The 17,459-nt window shown below is 32.8% G+C and overlaps 1 protein-coding gene across 5 annotated transcripts in view; it reads left to right on the plus strand.

Annotated features, from left to right (window-relative positions):
* The first annotated feature begins 4,629 nt into the window (after positions 1 to 4,629).
* Positions 4,630 to 17,459, plus strand: part of Sgt1 (suppressor of G2 allele of skp1) — a 32,514-nt gene continuing 19,684 nt past the window's right edge. Inside the window, exons 1-4 of one of the 5 annotated variants that reach the window (XM_076464979.1) lie at positions 4,635 to 4,797; positions 7,795 to 7,889; positions 14,282 to 14,326; positions 14,929 to 15,025. In XM_076464979.1, coding sequence (XP_076321094.1) covers positions 7,861 to 7,889; positions 14,282 to 14,326; positions 14,929 to 15,025 — 171 coding nt within the window. In that variant the 5' untranslated portion in view covers positions 4,635 to 4,797; positions 7,795 to 7,860. Of the gene's footprint in view, positions 4,798 to 5,076; positions 5,165 to 5,266; positions 5,404 to 7,794; positions 7,890 to 14,281; positions 14,327 to 14,928; positions 15,026 to 17,459 lie in introns of those variants that run through there. The other 4 variants (XM_076464980.1, XM_076464982.1, XM_076464983.1 and 1 more) reach the window with 4 other exon arrangements.

Genomic DNA, 17,459 nt, shown 5'->3' on the forward strand with positions numbered 1-17,459 from the left:
TGCCAATAAAAATATAAAAGTGTTTCTTTAGCAATATACTTATCAGTTACATCAAACTGAACTTAATACCAAAACTTTAGTTTCTTAATATAAACAAGCTGAAAGTTTTAGAGTCTAATTTCTGAAAATACTCACATGATGTAATCTTATACCTTTGGTATCGTTATTCGCTAGAACTTAACAGAATTGTATCATAATTCTTCTCGAGTGATAAGGATGTAAACTAAATCCAAACTGCTTTAGTCTGACTGGTTTTATAGCAGTATTTCTGTGGGACGAAACACACGATTTATATTTCACGGAACAAAGAAATAACTAAGCCCATTACCGTGTGCACCAACAGAACGTAACAATGCCACTCTCGAACCACTACGTACAACGTTTGAATGCAGTGGCCGTCAATTGCTAGACAAAGAATAGCTAACACTGGTTTATCGTCACGCATTCCTGAACACGACAAACCATCTGTCCTTCTTTGGCTTCCTGTAAGTTCCTAAGCAAGCAGAAAGAATAATTTAATCAAGTATTTTGCAGTACGTTATAATAATGTTTAACACTTTTGCGCATGTTCAAGGACAAACGTGCGAGTCTTGTGCACTTAACAAAGGGGATGGATGAGTCGACATCAGTGGTCAGGTTCGCGCATATCATTTTCACAGCTAAGTTGACACTTCTGTAAAACAGCAGACAATTTTATACTGACAGCTTCTGAATATATTTATACATCATAAACGTTGATTAAGACCCAGTCATCAAACAAAAAAACAAGAAACACAAGTCATCATCAATCAGAAAGTAGGACTATCACATACCCAGCTGTCAGACGGTGTATACATACCCATTGATGTATTAAAATATAAGATTTTCACAGACCAAGTCACCAGATTTTGTATAAATACCCATTAATCTATTAAAACACAAAATTGTCAATATCAAAACATAAGACTGGACAAATACCCATTCATTAATCAGCAAGTATAAGGCACTGCAGAAATTAAGTATGTTATATTAAAACGAATTTGGGTCATCACTACGTTGTTACAGTCCATGTCGCCACATTCAGTCTAGCGCTATCTGAACGATCATGCATCTTGATCATAGCTGTGCCACGTGGTTTCTATTGTAAAAGACTATGCCTTAAGGCTGTCATCCCTAAAATTAACACAGTGTCCACCATCCGTTTCTAGAGTCTGACCGCACAGGAATCAGTAGGCTCTGCATCTGACGACTTGATCGATATGTCTTTGTGTAGAATAACGTTAATGTATGGTTCATTCTCCAGCTTTTTCAGGTATGCGAAAGATAAGCGAATATGTCGTGGAAACAGATATAGCACAATCGAGACTTGTATGTCTCTCCGTATCTAAAAAAAATCATTTTTACAAAACATTTTCTATAGAACAACTACTTTAAATGCCTAGATGTGACAAGCAAAAAATAAATATTCTACTTCTTGGCTTTACACTAAAAGGAAGGACAGATTGAGGTCATTTGTTCTCCATGTTTGTTTTTTAAAGAACCTCATTTTTTAAAAGGCATCACTTGTTTAGAACTCCTCCTCCGTTATCATTAGAATACTTAACTATCACCAGCCTAACAAAACTCAGGGCTTCCAAAATAACTCTGTTTTGAAATAACACAGTTTTTCACAATGAACGTTGTGATAGTGGTTTTAAAACTATTTGACATCATAGGGTGATCGAAGTTAAGAAGGTGGTATAGTGTAACAAGCTATTTCCTTGAGACACGTAAATTAACATAAACGAAACTGTGTAGCATTTTATGAATAATCGTCAAGAAGTTGATTTCTAAATTTATGGACTTTATTTACTTGATGGAAAAAGTTATTCATGTTTAGACAAGCATTTTATGAATTTTCGTTATTTTAAACGTTGTAATAACATGAAATACCATAGTATCCGTAGATTCTATTAATATATAGGGATGGGTAAGGTACTCAATAGGCATAATATAAATATGCACACTAAAAATCAACAGTGACAGTTTTACTTTAAAATATGATTGCCAATCACTTTAACTTGTTTCTCTATCTAATATGCCCCAAAACAAGACAAAAACAGTTACTAAGATACCAAACCAGAAAGTGGCCAACCCACCAAATTGTTCATCTTTCTTCCTGTTGTTTCAGTCAAGATAACTCTACAACTACTTTATCACTAATGTAAGTTTAAGCCTAAATCCACTCTATGTATTTCTAAATACAGGGTAAAAAAGAAATTACTAACCAGTAATTGAAAACCATGTAGGGATAACTTATGTCCACATGAATCATTCCCACATAGCTATCAAAATTAAAATTTAATGCTACACTTTACAGTGTATACAATGCATATTTGACTTCAGCATTACTCTAGTTAGAAGTTATACACTTCTCTGTGTGTGTGTGTGTGTGTGTGTATCTCATAGCATAGCCATATCAGGTTATCTGCTGAGTCCACCGAGGGGAATCGAAACCCTGATTTTAGCGTTGTAAATCCTTAGACTATACATTCCTAACTATTTGGTGTACTGTCTGTTCACCATAATATCATGGTCATGTCAGCGTAGTCATTAACGTATTGTAACTAAAAGCGTAGTACTTTTATGCAAGGAAAACCAAGTTGAGTCAAAATGTGTCTTGATTATTCCAGAATATTTTAGACTTTCGCTACGAGGTCGGTCCATCTGATCGATCTTATAACCATTTTGTACTTTTGCATTTTAAAGTAACATTAATCTATAATGTTGAAATAATGTGAAGATGATATATGTATAACTATATCATTCCTATATTTTTGTTTGTATTATTTTTAGCACTACCGTACATACATTATTTTATATTTACAAAATATTTTTATTACTTATACATTACATGAATTTTTTGCTTCAGTAAAATCTATACCAGAGCGTGTAATAATGAAGAGCTATTTTTATACTTAAGAGTGATAATAAACAATGTTAATAATTGATGTTTGTGTACAAAACATTTAAAATCATTTATCATATCACGAAGATTCAAAGCTCCAGTCATTGCCATTAAATTACTTTCATAAGATAATACAGTTGTATGTGCTCATTTTAGAAGTTCACATTATGAGTTTAATATATACGTCAGATTAAATACAATTTTTACTAAAGGTGAAATAAAATCGTTGTAATTGGATAACAAGACTTGTATTTTTTAGACTTATAGACACTATAAGTAGTATTTATCCCATATGCTTGTATTATATATAGGCCACTCGGCATGGTATATTGAATATGGAAATCAGAGTGAAGAACAATGGATAGATAATAATGTGCAGTGATTAATCCCACTACACCATGTTCATTTCGCATTATTAAATTTGAGTTTTATGGTAAAATAAAGAATATTTGTTTAGTACAGAAAATGCAATGGAGAAAATGTAAGAAAATGATCTCAGAGCTCCAACAAAAACACATGTTTGGAAAAACTGCAAAGTACAAAGCGTCTCAGCCTGAATATAATGTTGCACCCTGTGAAACACGTAAAGAGTGATCGAAGTAATATTATGATGTTAGCAAGTTGTAAATGGTTCGAACTTATTCAATCTGTAATAGTTAAAAAAAGCACAAAATGTCTTGTCTTATTTTGACATTTATGGATAACGCTGCACTGTTAGTATTGATTAAGGTTTTTTGAAGGAAGATCCATACCTCCTTCATCTTGGTACAATCACATCCTAATTGTGTTACATATGCAACAACAGTTTGAAACAAATAATAACTGCATTGACGAACCTGTTGCGTCACCAGTAATCCAGTTGAACTATTTCTAAACATTTTGAACAATACAGTTTGAAAAGAGTATTTAAAGACCAGAAATCACAAGATACTTCGTGTTGCTTCGCGTTGTGCACCATAAAAGTGGGAAAAATAGTCTGGATTTTCAAAAATTATATCTGTATTTAAAAAAAAACGCTATTTGGAAAAAGATGTCCCTAGTTTTTAGTTTATAGAGCCAGCCTGTTGATCACTAGTATCTGGTGAAGAGTGTGTTGGCACTGGATCTAGCAGATGTTTTTGTTATTATTGTTGAATTTCACCCAAAGCTAATGGAAGGGGTATCTGCGCTAGTTGTTCTTAATTTTGAAATAATATACTTTAGTGAAAGCAGTTAGACAAAAACAACCACCACTAATTCGTGACCTACTTTAACTAAATCCTAGAAGTTGGCCGTCAATATTATAATGTACCCACGACTCCAAAGTGTAAAACACGTTTTTGTGCTCGAACCACAGAATCACGAGCCATCATAATTTGGCACTCTAATCATTGGTCTTTTGATCTTCGGAAGTGACATATGTAGTGTAGTTCACATGTTATATTATATTTTTATTTCTTCACTCATGATTATCAGAATTTAATATTATGTTTTCTATAGTTCCAGCTTTTCTGATTATGCTCAATACATAATATTTGTGTCGTATTATTGCCTGCGTACATACGAAGCTAGAAACCGGGTTTCGATACCTGTGGTGGTCAGAGCACAAATAGCCCATTATGTAGTTTGTGTTTAACTTCAAATGACAACAATATTTTTATGGACAGTTCTAATGTTCTCCTTTTAATTTACTTTTTCTTTCCTGCAGCGACATCTTCTGGATATTTTGATACTTAACATGATCTTCTGGAATTTTCTGTTTGAGTGCAAATATTCACTACAAGTTAGATAATAAGTGTTGTACCAGTAAATAGTATTAGAAAATCATTTTAACAATTCATTAGTTAAGTTACACAGTTTTTATAAGAGTTTAAAAAAGAAAGAAAGAAAAGGTAAGGTATTTCGTAAATTGTTATAAGACCAATACTTACATTCATAACTTTACTTAGTTAAAAGTTACACTTGCGCAAGTTTTGGAAAAACGAAAATATATATTTTGTGATATTATATTGCTGTTGATATAAGTACTAGTGGTCTGTTTGTTGCGTGAGAGTAATTTAAATAGTATGATAATAAAAATTTAAACTTCTTAAAATCTAAGTTGAGAAGTGCTAGATGTGTCGGGTCAGTTAATATTCATACCAGTTGCCTTGAAATACATTCTAACGTCAAGTGGGTTTCTCGTCATTACGAATTGCATTGGGTCAAATTAGATTATTTGTTTATTGAAAAGTTAAAACACTTCGCACTCATCCTCAGGCAAGTTGTAACATTCACTTTGATAAAAGTTAATATTTAGGTTTAACGTGAAGTATTTGTATCTGCTTATAAAAAAAAAAGTTTAAGAATAAATAAAAGGGTTATTACGCAGTGTTTTCAGAGAAAGAACGAAGAGTTTGAAAGTGCTGGTGTAAGTTTAATATTTTGAGCGTTAGAGTAATATATATAAAACTCCAACCCGAATATCCGTTTAACGATAAAGCAGTGTTACAAAAAAGGTATGTAAAATAGTTTTTGCCAGTATGATAATAAGCTGCTTACAATAGGTATGGTTTTCGACAGTATTGTTGAGTGGGCTATGAACATGAGGAAAATATAAGCAGTAACGTGATGCTTCGAACTGTTAGGTATTTGGGAAAACTGCTTTAAAAAGAAGTTAAAAAATAAATATAGAGAATAAACATGTTTTGGGATGTAATGAAAGCTTTGAGGCTTCAGCTGAATATGAAGGAGTGGTAAAAAGAACAAATAGGATTGTGGGATTTATTTTGAGTTCAGCTGTAAAGAATTTATTATCGTATTGCACAAGACTTTGGCAATGCTTCATTTGCAATATTGTGGCTATTTTTTGCCCTCAAGTTATAGAAAATTGTTTTGTTCTTTGAATTTCACACAAAACTGCATGAGTGCTATCTGCATTAGTTGTCCTTAATTTAGCAATTTAAGGGCAGCTAGTCATCATACCAGTTATAGAAAATATAATTTATTTTAAAATGTTCAGACATACTACCATAATGAACTGGTTTAAAACATTAAAGTCATGAAAAGAGAAAAACATTTGAACTTTTTTTAAAATTTTTCTCAGGAGTATAAAGGAAATTTGAAATATTCTGGTATAGATGTTTGAAACAATTAGGGACTTGGAAAATATTTTGATGAAATGATCTGAGAATAAAAGAAAGTATGAGCTATCAAAGGCAATGTCAGTAATTGGACAAAAATCTTTATTGTTAGAATTATTAACCTGTAAAATGGTTTATTAGGTGATTTAGTTTGTGCTGATATTTTCAGTTCTCTTCAGTTGCTGCTTTTATAAATGTGAAAGGCAATATTCTAGTTGGGCTGGTTTCTCTTGAAATTAACCCAAGAGGTTAAATGATCTTCTGTCATCTAGTCTTATGTTCTTGTGTTATTTTTCTGTTATGGTTATAACATGGGAAAGTTTGGCCTGATGATTAGTAAAACATTCAAGCTCATTGCCTTGTGCATTTAAATTGATTATTTATGATAACATTATATTGGCCTTAGTTTCCTGGATAGCCCATCTATTCAAGGCTGGACCCTGTTCATCATCAGGGGCATCAGCAGTGCACCAGGGCTTTTTGCACTTCCCTAGTCGAGAATTTGTACACAGTCTCATGAACCTCCTCTACACCTCTGCCGTTTACAACGGTCTTTAATGTATGCTCTGAAATTTCGATTTTTACCACAACATCATACCTGTGGATGTTTTTCCTTTCTCAGTGGACCATGATTTTTCAGAACAGATTGCCATTGTTCCTTTCGGCCTTCGTATCCAGGTGCAGTTGGATGAATTGGGTCTGTCCATGGATGTCATTGCTGTATCCACTGGTCAGCCCATCCCACCGTGGCTTATTACCATCCCCAAATGTGACGTTTAATGAGTCATCTGAAGAAGGTGGATACTCTCGATTGGAAGTGTTGCTTTCTATTTGCCAAACATCTTTTGAACCATCCTTCCATTCCCATTTATACTGGTCTTTCAAAATCAGGTGATTCTGTAGGCTCTGCCATGGTTTGTTGTGGTTCAGTGGTTGTGCACAGAATCCCCTCTAAAATTTCTTTGTTCATTGCTGAATTGTATGCTATTTCTTTTTCACTGTATCACATAGAAGCGAAGCAGTACTTGAATTGTACTATTTATACCGACTCTCTTAGTTTGCTACCGGCCCTGGTATTGCTTCGTGTTAGTTCTCACTCTGTTGTCATCATTATTTAAAGCTGACTGGCCCATTTCTCTTTAACATTTATTTCTATCTGGATACCAGGCCATGTTGGTATTCTCGGGAATGAGCTCGCTGACACTGCAGCTATGTTTGTCTGCTCTGGCACTGTCACTGCTGTGCCTGTTCCATACATTGACTATGGTCTTGTATTCAAGGCTTGTCTCTGTGCCAGTTGGCAGTAGCTTTGGAGTGAGCAACATGGAAACAAGCTTTTCCAGATAAAACCATCTATTAGACTTAGGCCATCTTGTTTCTGTAAGGATCAGAAAGAGAAAGTTGTCATAACTTAGACTAATCATTATTCACATTTTTGTAACTCATTGTTTTCTTTTATATGGAACTGACAGACCAATGTGTGGTCTGTGTGACACTCAGGTCACAATAGTTCACATTTTACTGTCATGGTATCGTTATGACTCAACAATGGCACTATTTTAGACATGTTTCATCCCAAGGTTTATCCCTGATGCTGGACAGTGTCATTGGCAATGGTGACACTGTCTACCTTACAAATGCTTTTAGGTTTTTAAAGGCCATTGGCCTTTTTAATGCTATTTAAGTTTTTAATTCATAAACTAAACTTTGTTTTATTTTCACATGATTTCTTTTTATGAATTAAAATAAAATTAGTTTGATACAAAGTTAGGAAATGTCCATGATGTCAAATAACTCGAAACCAGGACTGGAAAGGCCAACTTCAGGTGACTAATGCTGACATTTGAACATAAGTCATCCTGGTGAGTTATAATAGTTAAAATTATGCTACAGAAAGTTTTTTAAAACTTGTATTACTTTATTTTCTCTTACTGCTGTAAACTAGATTTGAAAATTGGATTTAACTCTAAGTTTTTGATTTAAAAATTACACTGTTTTGTTTTAACACGATTTCTTTTTTAGAGTTTTTAATAATTTTACTTTTAATTTTTTTATAACGGTTGTTTGATGCAGATAGCCTAGTTGCTTTGTGCCATAAAATTCCAGCCAACCAACCAACTAGTCTCTTAATTTCCATAAATCAAGTTTTGAGGAGGTCGTAAAACAAAATTTGTAATTTATGGTTTGAGTAATAAAAACAATTTATTTTAATTCAAGGTAGACATGTTCCTGAATAGAGAGAAGGGATAACAGAGAAGGTCAAATGTATTTGGTTTGTAAAATGTGTAAAAGACAAAGTTAGGTATAAAAGTTAAGTAATTTAAATTGACAAATAGGTTGGGAGACTTGCAGAATTATAAGAAAGCTAAGGATTTAGTTTACAAGAAAGAGAAGTCTAAAATTGGTTATGAGTGATGACATTAAATCCAAGAGCTTGGTGGTGGTTTTTCTGAAACATGTTAAAGGATGCAAGGATTTTTGAAGACTGTGAGATGGCTGAGCTTTTAAATATACTCGTTTTTACAAGAAAATAAAATAGAAATATTCCTAGTCTTGAGCATTATGTGGAAAATATTGAAATAAACCTGAATCATTTAGATACTAATTCCTTGTTGATGTGTGTAAAGATTCAGAAATTAAAAATGAAACACCAGGGTCAGACAGTGTTTTCCCATGATTTTAAAAAAGGTCAAAGCTCGGATATATGAGCCTCTCGTTTTCTTTTTTCAGAAAGTCTGTAGACACTGATATGCTACTGTGCAAAAATAGAAGGACAAGAGAATATTTTTTTTAATTTTATTTTATGTGACTAATTCTTACATGACATAACAATGTAAATTTCAACATTACAGTAGTGCTTCATTGGTTCCTGTTAACATTTAAATGAGCCAGATTGAGAAATCTTATTCTTTACAATTCCCATATACTTCTACTAAGGATATGTCATAAGGGCTCTGTTTGAATGAACTTATTGATCAAAGTAAGGGTCCGGTGTAGCTGTTATGGTACCCCACACCTTGTCTAAACTATATAAAAAGAAACTAGCAAAAAGCTAACATATAGTACTGATATATGCCAGACATAATCAATGTAATAGCACTCTACAAATTAATCTTGATAAAAATGGTGTTTAACGCTATATATTAAATTTTTGTTATCATGCTAAATCCCAAAAAGTATAGAAAATTATCATTAGAGCAAAGTTCATATAAAAGCATTGCATGATGCTAGTTAGACTCTGACAAATTGCTTCAGAGTTGAAATGCTTTCCAAACACTTAGATACACCCTGGTTGTGAGACTGAGACAGGTAAATTTAAAGGTAGGAAAGGAATAGGCAGAACACCTAAACTCAATGATACTGATGTTAAGTATCTTAGGTTATGCAACCTTCAGGACAAAAGGAAGACTGCCTTTGATCTAAGCATGTGATAAACAACCATGTGTTGTGTAAGAGAAAAATGTCTAGATTTACAGTATCAAGACTCAAGAACAATGGAATATTTGGTTATGTAGCAGTTAAAATACCTTTACATCTTTCTTCAAATATTCTCAGGAGACTGAAATTTACTAAAATGTATAAAAACTGGACTTTTGAAGATTGGTAAAGGGTGGCATGGATGAATGAGTCTAATTTTGAAATATTTGGTTTAAAACATTGGTTATACATCTGGAAGAAAAAAAGTGAAAGATACTTACCTTGATGCATAACACCTACCATGAAGAATGTGGGTGGTAGTGTGATGGTTTGGGGGTATTTTTCTGTGGAAGCAACAGAAGCTATTTGCAAGATAGATGGAATAATGGATCAGCACAAGTACCATCAGATACTGATCCATCATGGAATATCCAATGGTTTGCATATTATTGGTAAAGGATTCTACTACCAAGAAGAAAATGACCTCAGTCATTCTTTTCCACTTTTGAAGAAATTACTTAGCTAACAAAGAAGCTACTGGAGTCATTAAAATGATACAATGGTCCCTACAGAGCTCTGACCTGAATCCAGTGACCAAATTTGAGATTTCATAGATCAGAAATTTGATGTATCAAATGTTACTTCCAAAGAAATTTTATGGAACTGTATCAGAGATGCTTGGTATTAAAATTTCAAAGGACACTTTGATTAAATATGTTGCAGCAATATGTTAAAGACTGTCTGCAGTATTATTAAAGCAAAAAGGAAACATGAAATATTGACAGCTTGCTGAACTGAAGCACTTCCCCTATGTTTCTGTTATACTAAATATGAAGGTTAGTAAAATTTTTATGTTTTGCCTGTGATTTACCTTCCATTGTTCATTGAAATTAGCATGAATTCTAATTTTTGCCTTTAATCTAACACTTTTGCACAGTACTGTAGGTGCTTGAAGATTAGAGAAATGCTAGTGTTTCTCAGAACTGTATTTCAAGGTAGTAAGAGTTGCCATGGATATTATAAGCCAGTTAGTCATACTTCTGCAATGTAGGAAAATTTTAGAGAGCCTGGTAAGTTTAATAAAATGCTCTTGGAAAATATTATATCTATATGAAAGCCAGCATAAATTCAACAAAGGAAAATTTTGCCCATCTTTTGTCTATTTTGAGAATTTAACTTATTATCTGGAAGATGGAAAGGACATGGACTTAATAACATATATTTTGTAAAGCTTTTGGTGTGGTGTCATTAAAATAATTAATTAAGGAAATCATATTGACAGGACTGAGCTGGGCAAATTGGATTGTAAGGTGATTTGATGGGAGAAAGCAAAAGGTTGTTTTTAATGGGGTCCAGCCAAACTAGACCCTCATTATTAGTGTAGTGTCTCTAAGGTTATTTTTAGAGTCTGTGTTTATTTTCTGTTTACATATTTAGAAGAGAGTAACTGTGTAATAAAAAATTTAGACACAAAGGACCTGTTGGACTGTCTAGAACATTCCATTCACTGAACTAAGCATTAAAAATAACAACAAGCTATCCTTTGTTTTTCAGATATTTATCCAACTTTTGTTTAAACTCCTGTGAATTTATTGCATCTATCTGTATTTGTGTCCCTTAGTCTTATTATTCTTACCATTAAGTATGAAGAAAGATAATGCATCAACATTATTGGTTCCCTTAACAATCTTAAGATTCTAGATTTCCCTCTTTTTCTTTCCAGAGAATATAATTTTAAAGATTTTAACCTGCTTTCATGTGATAACCTTTTCATCCCAGCAATAATTCTAGTAGCCCTTCTCTTAACCCTTTCCAATAATTCAGTGTTCTTCCTAAGGCAACAAGCTCCAGTCTTAAAACAAGATGCCAGGTTTGGCCTAGCCAGTGACGTTTTGAGACTTGTGTTTAAAATTTCTGTTGATACAACTTAAAATTCTATTTGTCTTACCACTAGCAACAGCACACTGCTTAAAGGGCTAATAAGACTGATCAACCACAATACTAAGTTATGATAACCCACATGTATTATCTTGCTTATGTTACAGTTAAAAACCATGTATGATTTATTTGCCAAACTTGTCAAATAATGTAATTAGTTCAGCAGGGCTGGTTAGAGTTTTAAGTATTTCTTCTATTTTACCTCATCTTCAAATGCATGTTTTTGCACTTGTTTTGTAGAACTATAGATGTATATCTTCTTTACTTAAATTAGTTTCCCAAATAAAGCTCCTACCTTTTTGAAGAACCATGGTCTATTTTTAAACATTATGAGAAATTTATGCAATTTGTTGGTATTAAAAAAAGGTTCTCAGGATTTTGAAATGATAGGATCAATCTCAACAAAGTATGATTAATATTAACATCTCAAGTGAGAAATACCTACCTTTTGGTCAGTATTAGAATAGTAATCTCTAATTGTATTTTATTTTATGTATGTTTATCTGGAGTAATATAAAGATTATTTACATTCTGACAGTGATACAGTCAAAAACATTTTTCAACTAAAATTTCATTTAATATTATGTATACATGTACATACATATTTGCAGTTGTCTTTTTTTAAAAAATTCACATTTGCAATTGATAAAATCAAATGTACATGTTTTTGGACTGGACTGGTTAAATCTGAGAAGACCAGTTAGAAGTTTTTTGAAGGATTGGTTAGAAATGTTGCAAATTGTGAACTCTAGTATAGAGATAATTACTTAAACCTTTTATATAGCACCTTGTTCAATGCTTTCTAAAAATCCAGATACACCAAATTCACACCCTTACACTTATCTGTGTAAGAAGTAACTTCTTCAAAGAATTTTAAAAGATTCATGAGACTAGATTTTCCCATAGTAAAATTGTGTATTCAACAAAACTTGAAAAAAATTGTTAAATGACTTTGCAAAGCATCTTATATCAGATTTATAAAAAAACTTTTTCCCATCACTGATGCAAAAATAATAAGCCTATAGTTACAAGGAAAATTTTTATCTCTTCTTGTGAAAAGAGAATACCATTAATCAACATCCAATCTTCTGGCATTTTTCCACTATAAGAAGACTTAACAAAGATTGTAGTGAGTGGCTTAAATATCCAATTTTTAACCTCCTTCAAAACCCTTTGGGAAATATTAGATTCAGAAGCCTAACATTCCTTAAACTTCTAAATTTGTTTAAAAAACTCAGAATTAATGTGATCTTTTTTTTGTTCTTTTTCCATCTAGAAGCTGTTGAGAATGAGGAATATTGGTTAAATCTTCATTGCCAAAAATATAGGACAAATAGTAGAATCTAATAACCCAGTAATCTCATAATCATCACAAATGGACATTTCTTTTTCATCCTGTCATAACACTGTACTGAATACTTTAAATTCTTGGCTGTTTTTATTTTTGTTGAGGTATTATAGAATGACTTTGTCCTGTATTAATTGGTAAGCAAGACCAATATTTGGCAAATGAGCTTTAAATGTAATAACTCCAAATTGATGCATTTAGGTTTTAATATGTGGATTACACATTTAAAATAGATGTGAAGTATTCAATAGCATGATTGAAGAAAGTGTTTTGGCATAGTGGTGGATAAGATAATCAAGCTACCAAAGAAGTGCTATGTTGGGAATAATAAATGTAAATATAGACAATGATTACTAGTCAGAATAGGTTAGTTGTATCTGTACATGTCAATAGTTGAGTCTCACTTTAAAATCTCTCATTTTGAGAAAAAGAATAAGCAGTGATCTGGCTAAAGTTTTCAAGATTATTTGAGGAATTGATAGGTCAAAAGCCTGTGATTTCTTTGTGATACATTCTAAAAACAGGATGAGAGGACACAACTTTGAGATTTGAAAAATTCAAGCTAATCTTCATCTAAGTTATTTTTTAATAGAGTAATTGGCAAATGGAATAAGATACTGTCAGCAATAATGGAGACCATCACTTCACTTTACAAGACTTTAAGAAGAGAATCAATGATTTCATAAGAACTAAAGGATGGGTTTAGATTTTTTCTCAGTAGATACATTCATCAGAAAAATAAACATTGATCTAATAAAGATACTTGTGTTTCTAGTTTTGGTTTACAAGATAACCACACTTTAACTTAGCTTAAATTTGGTAATTATGTTGTTGAATGCCATGTCAGACTAAAAGAATAATTTTGGTTTCTAAAGCTTATATTATTGAGCAATGGAGATAAAAAAAAAATGATGAAACAAGGTTGTTAAAAAGTTAAGGTGTTTGAAGGACTCCATTTCTGACGTATGAGGAAATTGTTCTATCTGTTATAACTTATTGAAAAGAAGGTAGCATAGATTCTGTTTAAATTAGGCTAGATAACATACAAGTGAGTTACATTAAATCTGAGGAGTTTTTCAACAGCTAAAGCTATTTTGCACATTTATTTTGTATCTGTGACATTATAATGGTCAGCTACAAACAAGTTCAAGGACGGGTTATTTCTACAGACCCTTATTTTATAATGATGCTTTGGCTGTAGACATTTGAAACTGTTTTGAATATAAATATGGGTGGAAGTTTGTCTTGGCACATTCATCTTTAGATTCAGATTCCTAAACAATTTCTGCTATCATATTATTATCCAAAATGGAAAATTGGTAAAAGGTTATTTTCAAAACAGTATACAAGATGCATCTAACTTATAATGTGGAATGTAATTAGCTTTTTTTATATATATACAGAATGTGGTATATATATATAAACAAATTGTCATCTAAACTATGTATTTGTAAAATGAATAATCTTACAGATAAGTAAATATTTTTACACCAGTGATTTTAACATGTTTTTAAAGTATTTATCTAGAAATGTTTTTAAATATTGTTACAGGTGTTGCAAAGAACAGTTGGTTGTGATGACTTCAAATAAAGGAAGGTAACACTGATTTTACAAAAGAAAAAGCTCTGTTTTTAAAGTGTTAATAAGATGTACACCATTAAACAAATTAAAGTATTAAATAAAGATTTAATAGAATGAAAATAGGTTTATTATGATGCAGTATTAGAGATTTGTAAGCCCATCATTTGTAATTTTTTACGTGTTAAAACGTTTAATTTTTTGTTATAATGAGTAGAATTTTTATCTGATTTTACAGTTGACTTTGTAGTAAGTGTTTTGTTCTTTTTATGATTTGTATTTTTTTACAATCAGGTTGTATTTCACTTTTTCAAATTACATATAGTGAAGGGTGAAGTTTTTAGTTGCATTATTATATCATTGTCTCTAAGAAATTTGCACTTTTCTGTGAGTTTTTTATTAAAAGGTTTTATCATACAGTAATGAAGTTCCAGTTTTAATAGTCATTTGTTGTAGTCTGCAGTTTTAGTTTGATAGAATTACTGGAATGTTGTCAGTATTCATAATGTTGTCAGTAGCTATAATCAGTTTCTTATATTAGTTTTATTTGGCTTAAATTGGTTCCTACTTAAAAATTAAATACCACTGTAAATTGTTTTTAAATTTATGTGACTTGAAAGGTATGACTGGTATCAGACAGAGAGCCATGTGGTTATCAGTGTTCTGCTGAAAAATGTTAAGGAAGATGATGTGAAGATAGAGTTTGTTCCAGAGAAAGTAGGTTCATATTATGTACACTAATGGCACAATATCAGCTCTCCTTGTTTGTACAGGGTGGCCTGTAAGTACCTACCCATCCATATGTTGTGTCTAAACAACGTTATACTACTAATGATGAAGGCAGCTGTTACTGCAGCATCTGGAACAATAATCCCTGCTATGTTGAGGAAAATGTCTCACAGAACATGGTGTTGCATAATATTACGCAGCGAGAATGAGGGACAGCACACAGATACACTGAATACATATGATATATGGATGGGCAGGGACTTACGGGCCACCTTGTATATTTTTTAAGTTTGCTAAATAAAGAAAATCAGGTGAACTTAAGTATCTATTGAAGTATAAAGTCATTTTTAATTTATTGTTATACTGTATTTAAATTCTACTTAAAAATGTTCTTCTATTCTCTTCCAGATTATGAAAATGTAATTTTATTACTGTCAGACATTTAAGTTTTTATTAATGACGTAGTTGTTTAGAGTTGTGGTAAAAAGATGTTTTGTCAATTTGATATTAGAGTACTTTGTCAACTATTCATGTTTAGATAGTTTGTAATTTACAAACACCATGGCTTCAATGTTAAATATGTGCCTTGTAATTCTAATTTTTATCGGTGTAGGACGTAATTTTTTGTATTATTACATTACTGATGTGTTTTTCTTTCCTGTTTATAGATCTGAGCTATGCTTCAGCTACATTTCCTACATTCTTGATACTAGAATCAAAGTTTTCTTCTCATACTCTACAATTTGGGGTTTATCCACACATTACCTACATTATTTGATAGTTATTTATGGCTAGAGTTCAATTGTTCCAGTTTAGGGTTCTCCAGTTTAGACTAATCTTGGCTCCTTTTGTGTTTTGTCAGGTGTTAAGAACTTTTGCCTGACATACACAATGGGTCTTTACACTCACCATTACATGAACAACTGGCTCATGCTTGCTTCTTCTAATTCACAGTCCAGAAACCACACTTCTCTGCTCCTACAAGAAGCAGCATGGGGGCAATACCTGATAAATGTGAAGTCTGTTCTCACCTCCTACTCAGCACCTTATTCATTTGAGTGTTTTCTTCAATTTCAGCCTCAGTCAAGCATAGCCTTCTCCTCTTCATCTTCAAGGTATGGAGCAAGCAGTCTACAAGACCCTCATTTCACATACTCTAACAGCTTGAAAGGTTCTTTCTCTTTTGGGAATATGGCCTTCCATAGAAGCTCTCATTTCTATGGGTTAAGCTCATATGTATTTCCTTTAATGGACATTCCTCAATCAGAGGAACATCTCAGGTCTTTGGACCACCCTTTTACTGTTCCTTTCTCTGTCAGAGCTGGTCTGGCTTGGTAGCTAGAGAGCAACCAGATCATGCCAGGGGTTCTACTACCCCACCTTGTCTGAACTAACATATGTTGTGGATGCATCTTTAGAGGATTGGGTTCTAAGTTGACATTTGGGAGGTTTTTGGTTTCTGGTCAGTCGAAGAACCTTCTTTCCATATCAACAATCTTGAACTTACTGTGGTTTGTCAAGCACTGTCCCATTTCTTTCCTCTTCTGTGGGGGAGGATGGTTATGATACATGCCAGTAACTCCACAGTGGTCCTTATATCACTAAGCAGTGATATAGGGAGAGTAGCATATCTAAGTCTCTATGCTCTCAGACCATGGATCTCCTTTTCTTTGCCCACAGTCACCATGTAGTGGTTTTAACTTATGTTCCTGGTGCCTTGAGTCTCATTGTGGACCTTTTATCTTGAACAAATGAGATTCTTTTCAGGTAGTAGTCCCTTGATCCACATTTCTTTCACTGGAATGCCCAACTTACTTTATTTTGGTCTCCCATTTCACACCCATTAGCTCTGGGAGTGGACACATTCAGTCAGAATTTAAGGAGTCATCGTATCTATGGTTATCCTCCTATTTGACTTCTTTCCAGAGTTCTATCCCTAATCTAAACCATTCTGTGTTTAGTTCTATTTGTGGCTCCATATTGACAGGTGCAACCATGGTTCCTATTGCTCCAACCTATACTTGTACAGTCTTTCTTATTCATATGTTATCTGTCTTTACTCTTCCAACCTTAATTAGACATTGTTCATCTAGACATCACCACAGTCTGTCTTTGTGGATGGCTTTTGTCAGGTCTATTACTTTAGCCCAGACATTGACTCCATGTGTTGCATATTTCCTTTCCCCATCTATCCATCAGGCCATTTGCTATAGACAGTGGTCTACCTTCCACCTTTTGTTTATTCAACATTCCATCATTCTCGCCTGTCAGTTCCTTATCTTTTCCGATTCTGTAATTGGTTGTTTGACAAAAACTTGTCTACTGTGAGTGTGTTTAGTTGTTGGGTAGCCTTGTCGAACACCTTTCATTTTTCCAAGTTTCATAAGGTTTCATCTTTCCCTGTTATTTCTCTCTACATTCC

The sequence above is a fragment of the Tachypleus tridentatus genome, chromosome 10 (genome assembly GCF_004210375.1).
Source record: "Tachypleus tridentatus isolate NWPU-2018 chromosome 10, ASM421037v1, whole genome shotgun sequence".
Lineage (NCBI taxonomy): Eukaryota > Metazoa > Arthropoda > Merostomata > Xiphosura > Limulidae > Tachypleus > Tachypleus tridentatus.